The 23,070-nt window shown below is 43.6% G+C and overlaps 1 protein-coding gene and 1 long non-coding RNA gene across 13 annotated transcripts in view; one reads left to right on the top strand and one right to left on the bottom strand.

The window, feature by feature from the left end:
• The window catches only part of MFSD13A (major facilitator superfamily domain containing 13A), a 16,010-nt gene extending 4,932 nt beyond the window's left edge, over positions 1-11,078 (bottom strand). Inside the window, exons 1-9 of one of the 4 annotated variants that reach the window (XM_081912317.1) lie at positions 10,971-11,078; positions 9,427-9,521; positions 6,788-7,059; positions 6,258-6,337; positions 4,644-5,093; positions 3,227-3,344; positions 2,276-2,372; positions 1,613-1,784; positions 613-806 (exon numbers count right to left, since the gene is read on the bottom strand). In XM_081912317.1, the coding sequence (XP_081768443.1) occupies positions 613-806; positions 1,613-1,784; positions 2,276-2,372; positions 3,227-3,344; positions 4,644-5,093; positions 6,258-6,337; positions 6,788-6,952 (1,276 nt within the window). In that variant the 5' untranslated portion in view covers positions 6,953-7,059; positions 9,427-9,521; positions 10,971-11,078. Of the gene's footprint in view, positions 1-612; positions 807-1,612; positions 1,785-2,275; positions 2,373-3,226; positions 3,345-4,643; positions 5,094-6,257; positions 6,338-6,787; positions 7,060-9,426; positions 9,522-10,536; positions 10,740-10,941 lie in introns of those variants that run through there. The other 3 variants (XM_081912316.1, XM_081912315.1, XM_081912318.1) reach the window with 3 other exon arrangements.
• On the top strand, positions 10,667-23,070 carry LOC309370517. Of its 9 annotated transcripts, none has more exons than XR_014168596.1 (4): positions 10,667-10,767; positions 11,818-11,851; positions 15,293-15,426; positions 21,606-23,070. It is a non-coding gene; the product is annotated as an uncharacterized lncRNA (long non-coding RNA). The 9 variants fall into 9 exon arrangements; XR_014168599.1 differs by lacking the exon at positions 10,667-10,767 and adding an exon at positions 11,256-11,417 and having other exon boundaries at positions 15,319-15,426; XR_014168600.1 differs by lacking the exon at positions 10,667-10,767 and adding an exon at positions 11,256-11,417 and having other exon boundaries at positions 15,316-15,426.

Here is a 23,070-nt window from a genome sequence, read left to right as displayed (position 1 = left end):
TGCTCCCGCAGGAGACAATGATGGCCACCAACTTCAATGGCTTTAAAAGAGAATTAGATCAATAGCTGCTAGCCATGATGGTTATGTTCGAGTGAGGGCCAGATGCTGGGAATCACAACCGGGAAGAGCACTGCTGTGCTCAGGTCCTGCTTGCAGGCTTCCCACGGGCATCTGGCTGGCCACTGAGAGAGCAGAAAGCTGGACTAGATGGGCCTTTGGCTCTTTTTATGTACTGAGGAACTAGGATCTGTGCACAACTAAGCACCCTAGCCTGCAGCTTCAAGTAGCAAGCTCACTAGGCGCTCCTCTAGAGACAGAGAAAATACTGAACATTCCACCGTGGAGAGACAGTCTTCCTTAATGATATGTTCATGTTCCAGCAACTGAACCCTTGAACAGTGTGTCCTGAGCAGGGACACAACATGTCAGGATGGTGTACAGATTGTACAAGCTACACCCATTAAATATCCTGCGGGGGTGGGGAGTCCCAAATGAATATCCTCCCCTATATTATTAACAATTATCCTCCACTCTGAGGTCAGAGAAACCATCAATTGTTGTCATCTCAATTCCCATTCCACTGCTCAGCCATGTGCCCAGCCCATCACCTACCTGTATAAGCACACAGGAGCCAGGTGCCAATCAAGGGGGCAAAGGTCTGGCCTGGTTTGGTTACCAAGGCAACCATGCCAAACAAGAGGGCCGAGGCAGCCTGCTGCCTTCGATTCAGCACCAAGTCTTCATCTACCAGGTCGGTGACCACCAAGTTCAGCAGCTTACAGGTCCCTTCCGTGAACACGCGGTTGCTGGGGAGAAGAGAAGAACAGGAAGGTTAACAGCAGACATGGGCACTGTGGACCCTGAAAGGGTTGCAGATAAACAAAATATATACAGAAGAACCAGAAAAACTTACTATTTACATACTTGGGGGTATGACCTACAAGGAGGTAGTACAAAACAAATGGAAAAAGGTCCTGCCTTGGATCACATGGGTTTTCACCACAAGCAACCCTTAGCTAGATTAGCACATTTTTTAAAAGTCCATCCCCCAAATTTACGAAAGCTGGATTTTTATTCAAAAACCAACAAACATTGAGTTTTTAAGGATCTTAATTCCCATGTGCCCATGCATATAACTAACACCTCACCCCGTCTGAAGATAAAGGACTCACCTGTTGCCTCTCTGGATGATCCTGAGAATAGACATATTCTCAGCAGATATAAACAGCTGAGCACATGGCCAAGAATTTACAGTTCAGCAGGAGCAGCGAATGTGAAACCCAGCCCTAGATGTTGATGGGCTATAATTTTTTTAAATCTTTATTTAGATAGTTTCATAGTAGAAAGCTATCAAGGTGGAGTACAGAACACACAAAAGCATGTTCCAAAAATGACAATTCTCACCATCCCTGACCGTTGGGCCTTTATGGTTGGGTCTGATGGGAGATGTGGACCAAGAACATCTGGAGGGTATTGGCTACTCCTGTCTAGAGTCTAGCTTTGGCTCTATGACTCATAATACATGCTTAATCAACTACCCCAATGCCATGGACATGGCCTGTTGTTCATACCCAGGCCAGTTCCCCAGGGCCTTAGCAGGAGAGTGGGGTACCTGGCTATGAAGAAGCAGAGCAGGTAGATCCAATCTGGTCCAGCAAGGAGCATAATCACACCGAGCAACAGCTTCAGGAAGAAGAGCCCTCGCACCACTGCATATACCCCCCACCTCTGGCAGAGAGACAGGAAGTAGAGGTTGTTGAGATGAGGAGCCACGTAGGAAACTCCTAAGGAGAAAAACCAAATGGGTTCAAAGAAAGCAAGCATTCAGCTATGGCTCATTATTGTCACAAGGAACAAACGAAGTATCAATGCAGGCAACCAGCAATAAACAAACTTGCATTCTGTTGGAAACAATAAAATTTCATTTGAGACCATCTGTCTAGCCCAGCCTTCAAAAACTTTGTGCCCTCATTCTTTGGACTGCAACTCCCAGCTGTAGTTCAAAACATCTGGAGAGTACCAGGTTAGCCAAGGCTGATCTAGTCTCACACAAGGAGTAAAATAATCCTGGTTAGCATTGCTTAAGATTTCTCTAACCAACACACTAGAGGCAGATCCAGCAACAAGTTTTCATCCTTCTTTCACAGAAGCTGCATTTATCTGAATTTGGATAAATCCTCCCCATTCAAATCCCCACCAGTTTCTAGGCAGATCTCTCTAGTCCATTTCTAGAAATCAAGCCTCCATTCCCTCCTATGCGCAACCTTGGACTCACCAAGCAGAAATGATCCCATGGAGAGTGAGATACGATCAGACAGCAGGTGCTCCAGGAAGAGGGGAAAGAAGTTGCTGTTAAAGTGGCAGTGAAAAACCTGCAAAAGACGACATTTGTCAGAGCTCTAAAAATGGCAATGAGAAGAGTACGTAATGTATCAAACCATAAAACAGGAATCTTCATTCCAACCACACACAAACATGCCATGTGGGGAGGTAAATGGAGGTGTTGTGCCAAGACGCTCAGAGTGCACAACAATCTCTAGGAGGAGCACAGGAAGAGAATAACTATGACACAGGGAGGCAGTGGGGGCGGGGGAGGAAAATGCTCTCTCGTGGGCTCTGCTTTGACATCACACTCTCTCAAAATTACCCGGAAAGGCTGTGCTCCAATCATTTAAGGTGCAGAAGCAGCTGATTTCCCCTCATCCCATTTGTGCCACACCATAGGATGGCTGTATCTATATCAGCATCTGCCTGGAGGCAAGAGGAGGGCTGATGCCAATAGCCTTCTGGACTGTCCTCATGCAACCAAGCGACAGTGATGAGGGGTGAAGAGAGAGCCTTTGTTTGCCCCTGTGCTATAGGCATTGAAAGGCTGGCTCCAGCTCTGTTCCTCAAACAGAAGGCCTTGATTTGCTGTGGGAAAGGGAAGGATTTTCCTGAGAACACAGATTCTTATCACAAACATGCATCATGCAAGCCCTTCTTTGAGCCTGTGCAGGAAATCAAAGGCTATTTTGATAAAGCTTCATGTCCTGTGCATAAGCTGCAGATTGACCTGTGAAATTCATTCTACAAAAATCCAGATCAGTGTCACATTCTAATCCACATCTTGCCAAATATTTATCGGCTCCAATAGGCAGGAGGTTGGCCTCAGGAGCAAGACAGATTTATTCTGTCATGCGGGCGGTCACCTGGACTCTGATAGGTGAGCCCATGCTACACCTACCTGGATCAGGTTCATAGAGACAAACCAGAGAAAGTTGCGGTGTCGGGAGAGCTGCTTGAGGTACTCAGCCAGAGTGATTCTCTTCTCTTGTTGCACAGATGGATGGTCAATATACAGTCTGGAGGAAGAAATGGACACATTTCAGTCAGTATGAAGTGATGGGTAAGGTGCCAAGTTCAAATTTGTATTCGGTCACAGACTTCACCTGGTTGAGCATGTCACTTTTGCAGTCTTACAGAGCTTTTGAAAAGATTATACAGGATAGTCCCAAGGCAGTCAACAAATGAGCTTCTTGAAATGGCAGAATGCAAATGACTCAATATGTTATTGCGCAGCCAATTTAGATTCTGTAACAATAACAACCATCACACTGTGTTCTTAATGTTCTTACCAGAGAAGTCTGCCTTTTGTCTTTTTCATAGAATATGTTTTGAACTAGTTTACAAAATCAAAAGGCAATAAAAATACAATTTATGCTTGATTAAAAATTGATTAGGATAAAACTACTTGGGGTTAACTAGTATCACTGAATTAACTCCAGCACAGAAGGCCAGAACCATATTTTTTTTAACAGAGAAACATTTGGAAAATCATTTCGACAGACTGTTCAATACAGTATTTTGCCCCAGTTTTTTGCTACCAGCATTGGACATTCAGTGGTGAGATCTATACACACTGTGGATACTAATATCTTCTTTCATCCTTCTGCATCTCAGAATACTGAAGCTAACACTTTCATAGAAAGGCAGGCAGAGCAAGGGCAAAGACTGGCACTCAGCTATCACTAAATATATTTAATCACATGAGATACTGTAGACCACCTGGGCCTTAGCATCTATTATATGCAGTGCTTTTTTCCCTTCACTTTGCAAAATACACACAGAGGGAGAGAGATTTTAAAAGCACAATTTTTAAAAAGACAACAAGACCACGGCTAGTACTAAGTAGGCACTGCTCCTAACCTTGATAGAGGAAAGGAACAAGAAGCAAGGTAACTCCAGAAGACAGGCCTACTGTGCACCCACTTGCCGGCAAGACCCTACTGCTTATGCCAGCTAGTCACATCCAGAGAGTCAAGTGTAAAATCCCATTAGCCCAGGTACTGAAGCCATGGTCACATGTAGGTAGTTAATTCAATGTGTAAAAGCTTTCCATCACACTAGGAAGGCATGGCTTCCTTGCCCTCCCATCAACCATGAATCAAAGAAGCCCAAATGCATGCTTCGTTTTTTAACCAAACTGCACACATATTACTTACAAATCACTCTCCCTGAACTTGGGAATGTTTGTGCCTGCTGTTTCAAAGAACCTTGCAGCGTGTTAAAGTGTCCGCTGTTGGCCTACAAGCAATACACTATGCTCATTGGACAGCATATTTAAAAGGAGAATGGTTATTATACAACCCGGCGCCACTCACTCTTTCAAAGCTGCGTTTTCATCCCACTTCACGTGTCCCTCAGTCTGAAACCTCTGCCTCAGGAGCCATGTGGCCAGGGTAAAACCAACTGCCGAGCCAAAAGCCAGCACCACGCAAAATATCCGGAAGGAGAAGAAGTCCTCCTTGTTCCACACAGCATAGGACATGAAGACAGAGAGAGAGCCAATGGCACTGAAGAGTGACGAGTAGAAATTGAGGCCGGTCCTGTCCTTTGCGGACACGGCGAGGTCAGCGAGCAAAGCGTTCTGGTTGAGATCCACCATGGTGAGGAAGCTGTCATACAGGCAGAGGCAGATGAGGAACTGCAGGCCTGGGGTGGCCCAGGCAATCCAGAAAGCCAGGAATGACATAGCAAAGAGGGGGCCATTGCGGCTCAGGGCCTTGAGTCTCTTCAAAACCACTTCCGGAGTGGAAATCGCCACTCCAGACCTACAAGAGAAGGAACACATTGCCCATGAAAATAGGATGGGCCTCCTCCCACAACTATAAAATTACATAGTGGTTTTCCTCCTCTTCAATCTTTTGTGTTATCCATTCACCTCGCCTTTCTGCTACCCTCTTTCATCACTGTTTAGCACTCTTTCCTGCTTTGTTTCGATTGTCTAAAAGTTTGTAACCCATTAAACCTCTGTGTGTGTGTGTGTGTGTGTGTGTGTGTGGTTTTCTCAAAACCATTCTAGCAAGCCAATTTGCTTTGTCACTCTGGGCATTGGTCCATCTTCCCTACATTGTCATCACACATGCATATATATCACAAACTCATCCTTCAGGTGTGGACCTTCATAATAGCAACAGTACCATCTACCCACAGGAATGAGGCATCAGCAAGCTTGGAAGAATCCAAAGTTTTGCAAAAATGAAAAAAAACTTAAGGGGATGAGGACACAAAACAGCTCGATACGGACTGAGCATGCTCAGGGGCCACAGTATACTGTCTACCTGCTGTAGAAAACCAGAAGAGGGGAGAGAAACAGCAGTTCCTTAAAAAGAGCATGACTGGCTGGAAGCTTAGACTCCACTGCAATGTACTGTTGTAGGTCCCACTTTTGTTGTTTATAATGCTCATACTGCACCATTGTGCACACAGGAAACGGCCTTAAACTGACTCATACCATTGGTCTACCCAACTCAGTGCTGTCTGCACTGCCTGGAAGGCTCTCCAGGGTTTCTGACCAGGGTCTCTCCCAGTTCTTCCTAGAGATGTCAGGGATTGAAAATGGAACCTTCTGAATGCTGGCCCTTCCTCAAAGAAGCTAAACCTGGATAATTCACCACCACAGTGTGCAAATTCATCATTCAGCGAAATAAAAACAAGTACCCACCATTTCCAAGAAGAGGAAAAGGATATAACTCATTATTGGTACCAGACAAGGAGGGAGGGAGACGAGATGAAAGGCAACCGGACTGCTAGTCAAAACAAGGGCCACATGTACAACTGAATGGGTTAAAAGTTGTGAGAGTTGCCTCCAGAGAAATATGCTTGTTAAAAGAAACTAATTATTAAACATGTTCTTTCAGTGGTCTCCTTGACCCTTCATAGCAATTCAGCACTCTTTAATATTCAATGCAGGACATAAATAAAGCTCTACTTACTGTTGCGTGCTAAGGAAAGCCCGATCACTCAGCCAGCCAAAGAGAGGATCGTTGAGGCTGTTCCAAATCAGAAACACAGTCTGGAGGAAAAGCAGAGAATACCCAGTGAGACAGCCTGTGGTTAAAAGCACTTCAACATCCAATCCTCCCGCTGCAGACATAATTATTATTTTAGTACTTAACAATGTCCGGTTTAAAGACTTCTGCAAGCAATAACGGAAGTGGTCACTGATACGCAACAGCTTTTCTATGCCAGTGCTCTCCAGATCAAATGCTGCCCTTGTGAATGGTCACTTTGTTGATTTTAAGTTTGACGTAAAATCGCCACCACACACCGTACTTTTTGCACTTCATTGCCATTTAATCTCACTATTTACCACTGTTTAAGATAGAGACAACTGCCAACTGAGGATGAACAGTTTAGGAACCTTATTCACAAAAGCTATGCTATAAAATATACACTATTATTAGCCTTTAAGATGCCACGAGCCAGGGAGGATATGTAAGTTGTTAAAAAGTTCAAAACTCACCTCTCCAACCCAGAAGGAGAGTTTATCAATCTTATATACAGAAACAAAGGTGTCCACGTAGTAGAGGAGGAAGACGTTGTGCAAAATGGAAATGAAGAGGGACAGAGACCCGTAGACCACTGCAACAGGCAGGTTGAAGAGGCAAGCCAACAGCCTGAAACCCATGGTGGCTCCCTCAGAGTCCTTGGGCTGCCCACATCACCTCCAGTTCCAATAGGGTCTCTCCCTCCAGCACCTACTAGTTCTTGGATGGAGCCGAACCATCATTACCCCTGTCAGAGAGACAACAAAATTGTGCAGTTCAGTTTCTTAGATTCAGTGCATTTCCTCTTCCTGACCCACCTACCATCACCAAAAGAACCAGGTCCATTTAGCTTGGGGCAAAATAAAAAAATAAAAAATCCAGCTGCAGGCAGTTTTTGCTCTCTGGTTCAAAAGGAGATTTCTAATAGGATTTAAAGGCTAAGGCTGTCTTACAGTAGCAAAGAAGGTTTGCTAAGCCAGGGCATCAGATGGCTGCAGCCTTCAGAGCCGAGGGAGACAGAGGAGGGCCTACTGTGCTTTTATATGCTGCCTATAATGCTCTTCATTGTCTGCTTGAGACCCAGATTAGCTTGTATCCATAGCTTCAGGTGAGAGTGTAGAGGTGAGGAATAGCTAGCAGATCGGCATGGAGACACCAGCTGCAGAAAACGGAGCTGTCTCCTAGTTTCCATGAACAGCTCAAAAACAAGGCCATCACCAATGCCAAAAGTAGCCCTTCAACTGCCTACATTTACAGCTTTAGTGGGCAGAAGATAAGTCTCACCTGTGTGCCTTCCATTATAGGTAAAGGTAAAGGTACCCCTGCCCGTACGGGCCAGTCTTGCCAGACTCTGGGGTTGTGCGCCCATCTCACTTAAGAGGCCAGGGGCCAGTGCTGTCCGGAGACACTTCCGGGTCACATGGCCAGCGTGACAAAGCTGCATCTGGCGAGCCAGAGCCGCACACGGAAACGCCGTTTACCTTCCCGCTGGTAAGCGGTCCCTATTTATCTACTTGCACCCGGAGGTGCTTTCGAACTGCTAGGTTGGCAGGCGCTGGGACCGAGCAGCGGGAGCGCACCCCGCCGCAGGGATTCGAACCGCCGACCTTTCGATCCGCAAGTCCTAGGCACTGAGGCTTTAACCCACAGCGCCACCTGCGTCCCTGCCTTCCATTATAGTAGAGTTAAAAACAGCTGTTGTGTGTCAAAGGCAATGGGAGGAGGAGAGCAAAGGGCAGCGAACAAATCTAAGGGATGAAGTTACCAATATCCAACAATAATCATACTGAGAGTAAATTCAATGAAATCAATTTACTTAGGTCCATTATTTCAGTAGGCCTACTCTAATTAACAATGAGCTCTTAATTTGGGTCCATCTCTCTCTGTGTTTTGCTTCCAATAGTATCCACAATAGTGTTCTGTTGACTGAATAATAGCAAGTACTGTATCAAATTTCATGAGCAAGGCATGATGGCAGCAGTGACCATTTGCCATTCCTTCCCTCTACATCTGAACCCTGTGGTTCTGTTTAGCCATCCTATCTAACAGCTGCAGAATGAATTGCTCAAAAGTAACATATCTATAGCATGCATATATCTCTATAGACCAGCCCCATCACTACTGTGTTTTCTGTTGTAATCCCACATTTTAAAGCCACAATGTTTGCGGTGCTAAGCTGTTTAGTGAATCCAGTGGATTGCACCTGAATCAACAGCTCTCACACCCCATTTGTTCTCAGAGCACAACTGGTTTCATCTGCCCAGCTGAGGGCTACCCCACCTGTTCCGTTTGAGGATAGCCACCGATCCATCATGGTTAATGGAAGCACACGTGAGCTCCTGTAGCCCACTCCCAAAACACAGCGTGGGAGTAAAACCATACCATTATTTGAAACTGATCAAAATACAAGAACTTGGGGCCATTCAAGGAAGCTGAAGTTTGAAAGACAGGATAAATGGAAGTACTTCTTCACAGTGCACATAGTTAAACTTAAGAAATTTTCTGTCACAAGATGTAAAAAAGATAAAACAAATTCATGGAGAATAAGGCTATCAATGGCTGCTATCCCATGAAGGCTGTATAGTCATACCTTGGAAGTCAAATGGAATTTGTTCCAGAAGTCCGTTCGACTTCCAAAACATTTGGAAACCAAAGCACAACTTCTGATTGGCTGCAGTAAGCTCCTGCCGCCAATCGGAAGCCGCATCGGACGTGAGGCTTCCAAAAAAAGTTCGAAAACTGGAACACTCACTTCCAGGTTTCAATTGTTTGGGAGCCAAAACGTACGAGTACCAAGGCGTGCGACAACCAAGGTACGACTGTATATTATTTCCTGTATTGGCTGCAATGCGCCTCTAAATACCAGTTCTTCGGAATCACAAGTGCGGAGAGTGTTGCACAGGCATCTGCCCGCCTATGTAATAACAGGAAGGGAACAGGGAAGAGGAGCAATCCATGCACTGCTTATTGAATTGCAAGGAAACAATGCATACAGGTTTATCTTGCCCTGGACACTGTTTTAACTTGGCCCAGATGAGTGGTTATTGTCAAGTCCTCTTTCAGCAGCACATCACAACTTAAAATGAATTAAAAATAAATAATTGCACTACAATACCTTGCAGAGATGACACAAGAAGGGATGAACTCTTGCAGCAGTGGCACATTGGTTCAGTCACTGCCTTAACTTGAAGGCATTAGTAGGTAACATCACTAAAAATGAAACACATACATCCTTGCACTGAGTGGTACATTGGGCTCAGTTAATCTTAGAAACATTTACACAGATTTATATTTTAGCAATGTGGCTTGAACAAGATGATTAAAATTAGTTCAAAAGCATTAAATTCAAAGTTAGGGCCCAATACGTTGTTAATGTAAAGTAAGGGAAATAAGTATCAGGGTATCTTTCTAGAGCTAGTTAGCCTGAAAACGAAACTAGGAAGTTTTGCTTCTTTTTCAGCCACATCAGCTGACGTGTTTCAGCAACATGCAACCACGTCCTCATACAATAAGTAGAGTCATAGCTTTGACTAATGTTGTAGGCTGCCTTTTCTGTCTATACACCCATTAGTCAAAATGTTGCCGAGACATTACTGAGAATCAAACTATGCTTCCCCACATCTAAAACGGCAGATGCTTAGCAGCTTGAGCTAGAAAACTAAACTGTGCTGCCAGAGATTCATGGACCTTGTGCTCAAAGAAAGCACATAACACAGTTTGAACACTTAAAAATCAAGCCTCTGCTGGAAACTGAATGGAGTGGAAAGCATTTCCAAGCAAAGATCAGACTGACGTACTTAAGTTTTTCTCATTGTCTGTTCTAGACTGTTTTAAGTTCCTTGGGGGCAGGGAAATATCTATAACTCTCTAAGGCACCGTGAGCAATGATGGCACCATATCAATCAAAATGCCTTGGCTATGTTCTCAGCCAGGGTCCCTATATTGTGTCCAGTTGGGAGGGAGTGGGTTGTAAAACACAGAAAGTAACAGCAAAACGAAAGATTCAGTTGCATTTGCAAAGAATTTTAGACTTGCGGCAGAAAATAGCCAGAAAAGGTAACATGGGTTTCGCCACAATGCCTCTTTCAACATGCTGGAAATTACACATCGAGTTGCCAGGTGAGAAGAGCTTTGTGGGGAGAAGGTTTTGCCCAAGTCGTTAAATGCAACCAAGCCCCAGCCCCTCTCCCACATCCAGGAGCATAAAGGGGATATCTACACACACCTTGCAAGCGGACTGCTGAATAAGCTTTTCGTGGGCTTTGTAAATCCACTTCCAGCCTTCATCTGGGTTACAAAGGGAGAGTGGGAAAGGCATGATTCAACCGAAAGGCAGCTAGGCAAGAGGCCAGGGAGGGGAGCGCACGCGATCCTCGCAGGGTCGGTGCAGAAACTCCTGTAAGGGCAGGAGATCCTGGCCAACTCATCACCCACCTAACTAACCGCCCACCGGGAGGTAAATCGTGCTTGCGCGTCAACCCCAACATAGCTCTATGGAGCAGGCAATTAAGGCAGAATGAATGGGGAGACACCATTCTGCAGTCGGGCGGGGGTGGGTGGGAAGAGGAGAATCGTGACAATCTCTTTCGCAGGCAGATCATTACAAACAGGAAAACAATCGAGAGCCCACCTTCTTCTACCCTCCGACTGTACCTGTACCTCCGGCCCAGATTCGCCCTCTTCCTTATCAAACTTGCGCAGTCGTACTTCATTTCCCACTAACCCGCCCTCTTTTACACGGCGTCAAGCGACTCCTGCGTGGCGGCCATTTTTGACACTGAAGGAATCCTCCTTTGGACGCCATCTTTGATGCGGGCGCGACGGACAACAGCCCGTTCAGCCAGGGGCCAGTCGCAGGGAGGTGGTGTTTTGCCGGTCCAGTGGGCGGGGAGAGAGAGGCTCTTCGCAGAATCAGGCTCCTAGATTTGGGTAGAAGTCCTGAGATTTATATTCTCCCCAGTTTAAAAAAATGAAATCTTAAAACCCATTTTTAAATTAAAATCCATTTATTTCCTTTTTAAAAAGTTTACATTTTGTTATTCAGTTTATAGTCTCATCGACATAGTTCTTCAAAACAATAGGTTTTTTTATCAACTTTTTTAAAAGGTGAGGGTATTATTACATTATATATATATACACACACACGCACGCACACATGTTTAATTGTAGGCTTTAATGCAGCAAAAGGTATTTCTATGTAGTAAAACAAGTGCATACTATGATTTGACAAAATATGTTACTTTTCTCCAGACTATAGTGATTTGTCTCCAAAAAGACTCCGAAAATGTACTGGGGGAGAAATGTCCATTTAAAACATTTTCAAAACTTATAAAATCGCAATAAATTCAACAAACTCCAACTTCAGCTATATATTATTACCAACATAATGATGTTTTCAATGGCATTTGGACTGCTCTTTCTGTTTTTGAGTTTCTACTAGCTCCTCCTGGTTTGATTTATTCATTCTGGCTGCTGTGATGTTTATTATGATTATGTTTTCTTGTAGCTAGCTGTTAACTGTCTTGAAACACTGTAAAAAGGTAGGATACAAATCTATAAATAAAACATTCAAGTTAAATTGCCTTAATGAGCTTGTTGAATGTTGCCTGTAATATTTTTCACAAATAAAATGTGTTATCGAGGCAGAATTCAGAATTGTAATCTTGAACCACATGAGGATATGTGGAATTAAATGTTATTTAATGTTGCAAACCTAACTCCACTTACCTGGGAGTAAGTTCCATTGAATTCAGTTGGACTTAATTCTGAATAGACATGATTAGAGTGGACTGTAAAGCAGTGTGATTGTGTGCCTCAAAACCAAAATAGTCTGGAAAATATGGGAGACAATGGTAAAGGAAATAACAGTGGTCAAAAAAAATCATTTGGTATGTTTATTTGGTCTTCCTGAGAACTCAGAACCATGTATGAGTCAGAGGATGGTGGTTATTCACAGTCCCATGAATATTATTTTATTTTGTCTCCCCTATTGTTACTAATAAATGACTCACATGTTCCACTTGCCCAGGGAGGGCTATCATACAGCTATTTGTTTAGACCAGGGGTCAGCAAACTTTTTCAACAGGGAGCCGGTAGACTGTCCCTCAAACCTTGGGAGGGGGCTGGACTATATGTTTTTTTGGGGGGGGGATGAATGAATTCCTATGCCCCACAAATAACCCAGAGATGCATTTTAAATAAAAGCACACATTTTACTCATGTAAAAACACGCTGATTCCCAGACTGTCTGTGGGCCAGATTTAGAAGGTGATTGGGCCGGATGCAACCCCCAGGCTTTAGTTTGCATACCCATGGTTTAGAGGTAAGGAAGAAGGCAGAGCTGTTTAGTAGCTATCAGTGTATCTGAAATAGCACACACACAATGGAGTAACAGAGGGTCTGATAACTCTGCCAGAGTTTTCACCAACCTCATGCATACGGCTTAACAAATGCTTCTGCCCCCTTTCAATATAAGGGTCTATCTATCAGGCTCCTAATGTCAGCCTGATTTATGGACAGTCCTGCTGGACCCCTCTAGTCCAGCATCTTGTCCTCACAGTGACCAACCAGATGCCTATGGGACACACTGCCTATGGATATCAGACAGGCTCCTTTACTGTACTCCTTTCAGCAGCTGCTAAAAACATTTTCATTTAGACAAGCCTACCAATATATTTATAGAGTGCTGGTATGTTTTTAGTTTATTGCTTGTTTCAATTTGTTGAAAGTTTTACTTGTTTTTACCAAGATGTATATTGTTTTATATTCTTTTTGTAAACCACTTGGAGGTTTTCTAGCATCAAGCAGTACATCCATTTTATGAAACAAATAAAACAAAAATAAATCCACAAGCATGATGTGGGCGCTACATCACTCTCCCTACTTGTGATTTCCAAGCAAATGGTATTCAGAGATATATTGCCTCCAATACTACAGGTACTATACAGCCACCATGGCTTGCTGCCTTATCTTCCATTGACTTGTCTAAACTCCTCTTGTAATCATCCAAGCTGGTGGCCATTACTACATCTTGTGATGGCAAATTCCATTGTTTAACTATGTGTTGGATTAAATATTTTATTTTGTCTACGGTGAAATTCTAACTATGTCTACTCAGAAGTACGCTTCATTGGATAGTGTGGAGTTCTAGTGTTGTGAGAGAGGCCTAGTCACTTACTTCATACATAATTTTGCATCTTTTACCTTTCTCCTAATCCCAAAAGTCTCAAATGTTGTAACTTTTCATAATAGGGACGTTGCTAAAGCTCCTTAATAATTTTGCCAGTCCTTTTCTGAATATTTTCCAGCTCTACAATAACTTTTTTGAGGTGTACCAATTAGAAATGTACACAGTATTCCAAGTACATACACATCATAGATTTATGTAAATAGCATTATGATACTGGCAGTTTGGTTTTCAATCTCTTTCTTAATTCTCCCTAACATGGTGTTCACCATTTTCAAAGCTGCCATACTCTGGGTCACATTTTTATCAAGCTATCTGCTTCACCCCCCCAAAGTCACTTTCCTGGTCAGTCACTGCCAGTTTAAGCCTAATCTGTTTATGTAAAATTAGGTGGTCCCACCCCCCACCCCCATTGTGCATCACTTTTCACTTGCTGACACTGGATTGCATTTGCCATTTTAATGTCCATTCACTATGCTTGGAGAGGTCTTTTGGAGAGTCATACAATCCTTTGTTTTTACCACCCTGAACAATTCAGACTCATTAGCAAACTTGGCCACCTCATTGCTCCGCATCATTTATGAACAAGTTTAAAAACATAGGTCCCAATACGAATCCATAAGGAATCGCTACTTTTTACACCTCCCTCTATTATAAGAACTGTCCATTTATTCATACTCTCTGCTTCTAGCTTTTCAGCCAGTTGTAAAGCTATAAGTGGACATACCCTCATCCCTTGAAAGTCTACTTGCATAATAATATGTTTGTTGATAATCTTCCCCTACCTGGAATGGGCATTTCTGAAAATATTAGTAATTTTAGTCACTGTGTCATTCACCTGCTTTCAAGCCTAACCTGTGAGTAAGATCCATTGAATTCAATAGTACATACTTCTGAGTAGGCATAGATAATTGGAATGAAATAAAGAGTGTCACGTGATCAGTGAAACATTTTACTGTTTACACCAGGTATCACAAACCTGAAAAAAATTACATGTTTGGCATTTGTTTTTCTTCACAGGATTACTGCAGTCTATATGCAATCTTCCTTTGCAAGAAATGAGCATTATTTATTTCTATCCATGTGAATGCTACAGGTTTGATCCACACTGCAAAGTCTAACAAATAATATTGAAGGATAATAAGAAACCTGCCATTAAAAGATTGTATTAATCTGGTAATAGTCACAGGCTAATGAAATAACAGCTTTTTCTGGAGCTTCAGCTATATTGTTCATATGTTAATTGGTTCCTTCTTTGCATAATAACTGTAGGTAGCTAAATTACCTCAGCTGCTTCATGTGGCTGATAAAATTAGCTAATGGCAGCTACTTAGCTAAAAGTAACAAGAGGACCTCGGTGATTACACTTACAAAGCTGTTCAGTTACAATGTTATAGCAGAAGGTGTGTGCACTTGTTACTATTAGGTGGAAGAATAGCATTGGGATATAGTAGGTGCTGGTTAATTGAAAATCTAGTGGAAAATCTCATTAAGTAATATTTTAGCAAATCTGAAAATAGTAGTTTTAGGTATTATTCATTTTAATACAAAGCTCTCTGATTTACTTTGGTCTTACAATTATACAAGGTAGGTCTCAATTCTTATTTCATGACTACAGATATTAAATCATTATAATTTTCTTATGGCTCCCTATTGAGTACATTGTTGAGCTGAACTTTGCAACCAGGACTCCCAAGTTCATAGCGGTATACTGTAGTTAAGAAGAGCCTTTTAAGAAAAAAAATAACTTTCTTAGTCTTAGACTTAGGAGGAATTGTTATGTCTCTCTTAACAGTTATGATCCTCCCACATATTCAGCAGCAGATCTTCCCGACATGTATATGTGGTAATGGAGAAAACTTCACCTGCTGGATTGCTGCTTGTCATATAGCTGCTAAAGGCGGCTAGAAAAAAGGAAGCAACAATAAGGTGAACCAGTAGCATTTTCTGGACTGTAATGGATTTTGTTTCAAACTATGATGACTAAAGGCAAAGGGGTGGGGGAGATTTGTTGAGGAAGGGCCAGGGCCGTCTTACCCATTAGGGCTAGTGGCGCCCTGCGCCACGGCACCCACCCATCAAGGGTACCCAGCAGTGGGAGTCTGGGATCGACCAGGAAGAGCTGCGAGGGCATGCTGGGCGGCGGTGGCAGCTCTTCCTATGGCCAGCCGTGCTCTCTCGCTGGGAGAGGAGGCGGCGGTGGCAGCGGTGAACAAAGCTACGTGGCGCCCTTCTCCCTCCTGCCTGCCCTGAGGAAGCCTGCACGGCAAGCAAGCCTCTTCCTTCGAGGAAAAAGGTGGTGGAGGGATTCATTCAGGTTTGGAGTGGTGGGAGGGAAAAGCTAGGGGGGGGCGCACTACCATTAGGACTCAGTTCGGAGGTAAGGATGGACTCGAGAGCGTGCTCTCCATGCAGTTAGTGGTTAAAAACAAACAAACGCCAACAAAAAGTCCTTTAAAGACGGAGGCGGGTTTTAAGGTCCTATTAGATTCAGCAGGGCTTACTCTCAGGTAAGTGCAGTTAGGGCTGCAGCCTTTGTGACCCAAGTTTTGTGTCCTTTTTAGGTTCAGGATGTCATTGCTTTACACCCACCCCCACAATATTTGAAAATGTCAGCTTTGTACTTAAACGCAAATTGGCCGGGAACTTCATTCTCTGTGTCTTTATCAATTTATTTAAAGAATAACAAACTGGTGATTGCTTTAACTTTTTGATATGTGGTGATTTGAATCATGAGGATGAGTTAGAAGAATTGCTGAGTCTTGAATGAGTCTTGCTTTGGAATTGAGGACTTAATTAGATTTTTTTCTGCCTTTTTATTTTATTTTGTTCTAAGGGCTTGTTAGAGATAATGTGTAAGTGTGGTGTCGGCTTCCTTTAAAAAAAAAGGTCAATAACTCTGGGGAAGGGGGGGGGCACGCCAGAGGGATCTTTGTACCAAGGCACCGGATATGCTTAAGATGGCCCTAGGAAGGGCTATAGCTCAGTGGTAGAGCATTTGTCTCTGGTTCAATGCTGTGCATCTCCAGGTAAGGTTGAAAGAGACTCCTATCTGAAATCCTGGAGAGATGCTTGAGTCAGTAGACAAAACTGAGCTAGCTGGATCTGTTCTTTTTTACTTGGTATAATGCAGCTTCCTGTGTTCCTCGACACCTAAGAGTTATGTAGAACAGCAGTCAGCAAACGTTTTCAGCAAGGGGCCAGTCCACTGTCCCTAAGACCTTGTGGGGGGGCTGGACTGTATCTCTGGGGGGGGAATGATGCAAGAGCACCATGAGCCCCAGTAGCTGCTTACCTGTGTCTTGCGAGTGGCAGGGGTTGGCTGTGGCGGGACGATGAGTGGCGTGTGAAAGAGCTCCGGAGAGGAGCTGCTTAAAATGGCGGCCGCTCGAGTGTTGCTGCTGCTGGCACCAACAAAGCCCAGCCCCCTTCCTCCTCTAGGCAGGGCAGGGAAAAGCCAGGAGGAGGGAGGGAGGAGGCGCTGCCACCGTGTGAGGGAGAGGGAAAGAATGCGCGCGCAGGTGATCTACGTGGGGATTCCGTGGGCCGGATCCAGAAGGCAATTGGGCCTGATCCAGCCCATGGACCTTTGTTTGCTGACCCATGGTATAGAAGATGGCACTTTGACAGGTGTCGTTTATCATATAGGAATGAATCACACACACCCTCCGTTTTTCTCCTAAAGATGGAGAAACCATGTTCTCCTTAACCACTGATCCTGTTTCCTGGATAGATCTTGGCAAGTGACATTGGCATATATCAGAAACATTCAAACTGGCATTTTATTGGTCTGTCACCTGTGTTTCATCTCCCACTATTGTGTGCAAGAAGTCTCAAAACTTTGTCTTTCAGCTTTCCAGTTTAGAAAATGCTTTGACTCCAGAGTCAATAGCAAGATGCACTACAATCTATACCGCCCACTTGAGTAGTCCCACAGATTTAAATTGCATTTATGTAGTGTAAATAGCTTGCTGTTTAAAACATCAGCAGTCATGATGGCATGTATAATCTGAGCTTCCTGCATCAACATAAACTATCTGGTGCACTTCAGAATAAGCAAATGTTTAAACATCTCTTTTCTCTGCCTTCAACCCACCACTTCTAGTGTTAGGCAAGTATCCAAGCATCTGTCTAATCTATGTGGTTTGGTGGAAATGAAAAATGAGAACAAATCCCGCCCCCCAATATACTAGAATCATTGTTCCCACAACAATACATTCTCTAATTTGAGTGCTCTCTCCTGTTATGTTGTATTGCACCTGTGGCTGGGAACAGCATGCAGGAAGGAGAGGATGCATAGATGTGAGGAAGTTGGCAGGAGTGGTGAAGGGAGGAGAGATAAGGGGAAAGTACTGTTGGTGGTTAGGATCTTTGAGGAAGGCAATAGGATTAAGAGGATGAGGCAAAACAGTGGTGCTAAAGGTTACGATCTTAAGGGACAGAAAGATGGGTGAACCCAGACGGTGGGGGAAGGAAGATGTTCCTTCTTGTCTCTCTCCCCCACCCCCCAGTGGGTAGGGGATGTTATGTGCATTCATATCAACCAAAACCTTGGCTGCAGGCCTCTGGTCTCTGTTTATGTTGGGTTGTATTTATTTTCTTTGGCCTGGTAGATGAGGCTTCTTGCATGCTACTAATGCTGTGACTTGTTTGTTCATTCGTTCTTCTTACGAACTGCAGTTTGTAAGCTAGTTTCTGGAAACCATTCAGCTATGTAACTGCATCCTTGACTTCTCTAGGTGCTAAATGGTGCTGTGTTTTTCTTTCTATACTATCAGGTTTGGGGGGATATGTATGTGATGCCAACTCCCACAAATTTAAGAATTGCCCCAAACAATTAAAAAACCCCAACACCTGTTAAAAAAAGTCCACCACTGATAACCGCAAAGGAAAATGAAGACTGCCCTTCAGTTGATAGTAAGTTCTGTCTCCACCTATTTAGTTATCCAAAACTGCTACATATGAGACACTGGCAACAGAAGGTTTTTTTGGGGGGGGGGAATTGGGGGGTGAGAACTACCAAGGGGAGTCTTGGTCAATCAAGAAAGATGGTTAAATCTGCTCAGACTTAATGATGAACATACAGTCATGCAAGAGGGTGGGGAAACTTTTTTAAAATGGTGGTGTGTGAGCTGTGCATCAAGCCCAGACACAGAAAAGTGAAGAAGCAGTGTGTGGCCATCTGCGTAATGAGATGCCTATTTCTGGGAATTTAATCAAGAGACAAAAAGCAGAATTGAGAAGCTTATGCCCTCTCCTCTTTGGGGGAGGTCCAGCTTGTGCTCCAGCTGTGGCAGTGCTAAAATCATGGGAGAACACAACTCTCCTTGGCTTGGGCCAATCCCTTGCTGAATGATGAGGTAATAGACTGCAGGCAGGGGAATCATATTTTTAAAATATACTTCTCAACTTTTTAAAAATAAAAAACACACCTTACTGTATGTAGAAAATACTGTAGGAGAGAGCCAGGGTATCCTCAGACCTTCAGGAAGCAGAGACACTGGTTTATTGTTAACAGCATACATTGATAGGGATAACAAGGCACTAACCAGAGCCCCCTCAGTCTCTGGTGTATTGGTGTTTGAAGCTGTGTGTATATGCCAGGCATCGGCAAACTCCGGCCCTCCAGATGTTTGGGACTACAATTCCCATCATCCCTGACCACTGGACCTGTTAGCTAGGGATGATGGGAATTGTAGTCCCAAACATCTGGAGGGACGGAGTTTGCCGATGCCTGGTATATGCCATATATATCCTGCAGTTTCTTGAGAAATACCGCAGTTTTATGTGTTTTCCATCAAGCCAGCTACCGTCCAATTTGAAATTGTAAGCTATATTCACTGCACAGTTAAGCTGAGGTTTGGGATAGCTATTGTGGATGATAGTTTAATGGGGAGCAGTTCTGCAGCGTTGCAGGCATGGGAAAACCAAATACCGTAGGTAATGTGCATCTGGTGAAGTCATCCCCACCCTCTCTGGTGGGTTCAGCAGTATGTCAATGTCACTTGAAATGCAGCAGGGAGAAGCGACCTGACTGCATTTTAAGCCACAAATGTATGCACGGCCATAGATAGGGGAGGAGGCTGACCCTATGCTTCTTACCTGAATTTATGCGTCATACCTGTGCCTGTTGCTGTCTGCCTAGAAACCATTCTTCCTTGGAACCTAGCCTGAGTTGGTCGGTGCTAGGAGCAGTGGTTACTACAATAGAGCCTGCCTCTTCTTCGGAAGAGTTGTGCCTGAATCCCTGCAGCAAGGGACCAAGCTTCTGCTAAAAAAACACCAAGGGGGAGCAAAGTAAGTGGAGCCCTTGAGACTCTCCCAGCTGGGTTTTTCCCCCCTCATTCAAGTGTCTGCACCTGGTTGCTATCCATTTCTGTGTTCTTTTCTCCCAACAACAAAGCTTGAAATCTGAGCTTGAGGGGAGAGAACCGTTGAGGACTAAAGAGGCAGCTAATTATGTTTCCTTGCCTACCTCCCGGGCTGTGCCAGAGACACTAAATGTTCAGCAATTGCTGGTGTGTCTCATGGAATCTCTTCTTCCTACTCCTTTCTAGGAAACCTAAAGGGCACAGACTTTGAATACGTTGTAAATTTTGTAGACCAAAGTGGAATTATCAGGTAGGAGGGAGACGGCATGTGTGATAGGGGAGAGATTGAAGAAATCGGGGCATGTTGTTGAGAGTTAGATTTATAGGATCTTGAAGCAGGTGAAAAGTTTAGTAAACAATTGGGCGAAAGTATTGGCTTCAGGTCTTAGGTCTGTTCAAATCTCTTTGATTTTCATATTGGAAGTGACTGGATTTTGATATCTAATTAGCTGAAAAGGTATCTTCTCCTTGATTTGAAATAACATTGTGGACAATGAGAGGGGCAGAGACGTTATAGCTGTCCTCATTTGGCTGTCGTAATCCTGAGGCAGATCTATGTCAGCAGCAGCAGCAGCTCCTCAACTTCTGCTGGTCATCTTTGTTAGTGCCAGGAGATGGAGTCGGTTCTCATTTGCTACATCCAAATGGAGAAGCTATAAGGGTGCTCTTTGCAGGGTGATATATTATTGCAATGACCTTGACATTATGGAAGTTCTCCCCAAAGAGACAAGGAATGGACAAATTCTTCAAATTTTTAAGTGGGCTATATTTTGGGCTGCTGCTGCTTCATCAAGACTGTTATTTTAGAAAGCTGTTTGATAATAGAAAGTATTTATATTTTCTTGGAATTTATTTTGCTGAACATTCATTTTGATTGGCCTATGTTCTTAAATATTTTGCTATTAAAATTGTTTTTGAATTATAGTGTGATTATGAGTGGTAAACTGGTCTTGGGTGGACTGTGTCCCTAAAGCAGGCATCCTCAACCTGCAGCCCTCCAGAAGTTTTGGCCTACAACTCCCATGATCCCTAGCTAACAGGACCAGTGGTCAGGGATGATGGGAATTGAAGTCCAAAACATCTGGAGGGCCAAAGGTTGGGGATGCCTGCCCTAAAGGCTGCCTATAAATAATTCTACAAATAAAACAGTTTTTAATGGTAGTAGAACACTTTGGCACACCCAGATAATTACTTGTCTTGTCCTGGCTCAATTTATTAAGGCCTGAAAACACTTTTAAAATCACATTCTCTGATGTGCATAAAATGAAGTATCTATTTGAATTGCCTTGCAGCAATCTCTGTATCCTGGCAAAGCAGGAGAGTGTAAATAGACAGCTTTATAAAACTGTGTGTGGGGGGGTGAAGCTTGCTAGTTTCTGCTTATCCGGCAAGACCATTATGGGTCGGCAAGGCTTGTCCCAACGGGTTCCAAAGCCACTTAAGTATTATAGTATATTGTTTAAGGCACATGCTATTGTGAAAGCTCTGCTTCTAAGAAGTGTGTGTTTGTCTGGTGTGGCCAGGCATGTGATAAATCCTGGTATGCATCACACTCTTAAAAGAACAGCAAGCCTCTCTCAGTTTGCCTTCGCTTCTGCAGGCCCATGAGGACAGATAACGAAAGTGTGTAGCTAAATATGTAGCTTTACCACAAGCGGTGGTAAACTTTTGTAATGAATCAGCTTGTGCACATTTGCCTTTGCCACAGTTCAGCACCTCTTACATTTGTCTCAACAGCTTGGCAGAAACCAGATGTGAAAAAGTGATGCTTGCTTGAGAAGAAATTGTATGCACCTTCTCCCAGTATGGCTCTGTACTATCCAACTATGATGCAGACCTTGCCTTATAACTATCTGCCTCTTGGGCCAAGTCGACCATCAGATACTGCACACGCCCCCATGATCCCTCCAGTCCAGATGCACAACTTCTACAACAGGCCTCTTGCTGTGATTATGGACAATAACAATGGTTACAACGTAAATCCAGCAAACCAAGTGGAGTACCATCACATCCATGGTGCAAATCCTTACTTCTATCCTTACCCTTTCTGGTACTACCCCCAAGTTAGCCCTCTTCCTCTGTACAACCCCTATGCTAACTATCCTCCTTATGCAACCTACCAAAGACCAGGCTGGGATGTGTGGCCTGAGGGATTCACCTTGAGAGGAGAGCTCCATTGGGGTAAGCTTGAAAGGATTGTGGGACCTAGGAGGGACTTGCCGGAATTTGTGAAAGACGATCTCAGAAGGGTCTATGGCACCTATCCAAGGACGGATGTTACCATAACATACCACAGTGGGGAATTTATTGTGAAAGGGGACCCTAGAGTTGGAGAACAAGAATACAGGGTAGAGAAGAGAATCATCCGAAACGAACCCACCCCAACTGCTAGTGAAGCTGAGGACAGCAGTGAAGACCGCAATAGGAAGAAGAAAAAGAAATCAAAGAGATAATGAAAGTGGTTCAAATAATACTGACTGAACATGTATCTCTGTTTAGACCCAAGACTGGCGGCAATGATACTGAAAACTGAAAGAGATATTTCTGTGACATTTTTATAGGTTCCAATACCTTTCTTAGTAGCTGTTGTATACTCACTAATATGCACACATACTTTTCTCTTGTGCTAATAGGAAGATGTTCCTCATTTTGTCTACCCCTGCTCTTTTTTTGAGTGATTCCAAATGAATGTCAGTAGTGCAGCCTTTCAATTGGATCAACCAAAAATCTACTTATAAAAACTGACTATGGATTTCTGGCACATTATCTTCCTAGTAGTACATTACCATTTTGCACCATAAATTCTTCCTGCCCCCTCATTGTTAGAGGGATCTCTTTTCTTTCTTTCCTTCCCCCACCCCTGGCCAAACACTGGCTACTTTAAGTAAATGTCCATAGAGTTCACTATGGAATTATTCAGAAACTGAACCGGAGGTCACAGGACAAGGTGATGGTATACCGAGAATCTGGTCACACTGTGACAATGGACACACAACATACATAAATAGGATCAGAGTACCTTTATTTTTAAGAGCAGCACAGACAACCCTATTGTGAATTCCACCTTCTGTAATATGTTTTATGCCATTTGTGATTCTTTCCTAGTGAGATGAACAATTGTAAAGAGTTCTGCTTGGCCATCAGGTTGCACTTTGTATATATGCAAGACAGAGCATTTTAAATAAAGGAAAACAAGCATGTT

This window comes from Podarcis melisellensis (genome assembly GCF_964234715.1).
Source record: "Podarcis melisellensis genome assembly, chromosome: 5".
Lineage (NCBI taxonomy): Eukaryota > Metazoa > Chordata > Lepidosauria > Squamata > Lacertidae > Podarcis > Podarcis melisellensis.
This window is presented reverse-complemented; position numbering and strand designations above follow the sequence as displayed.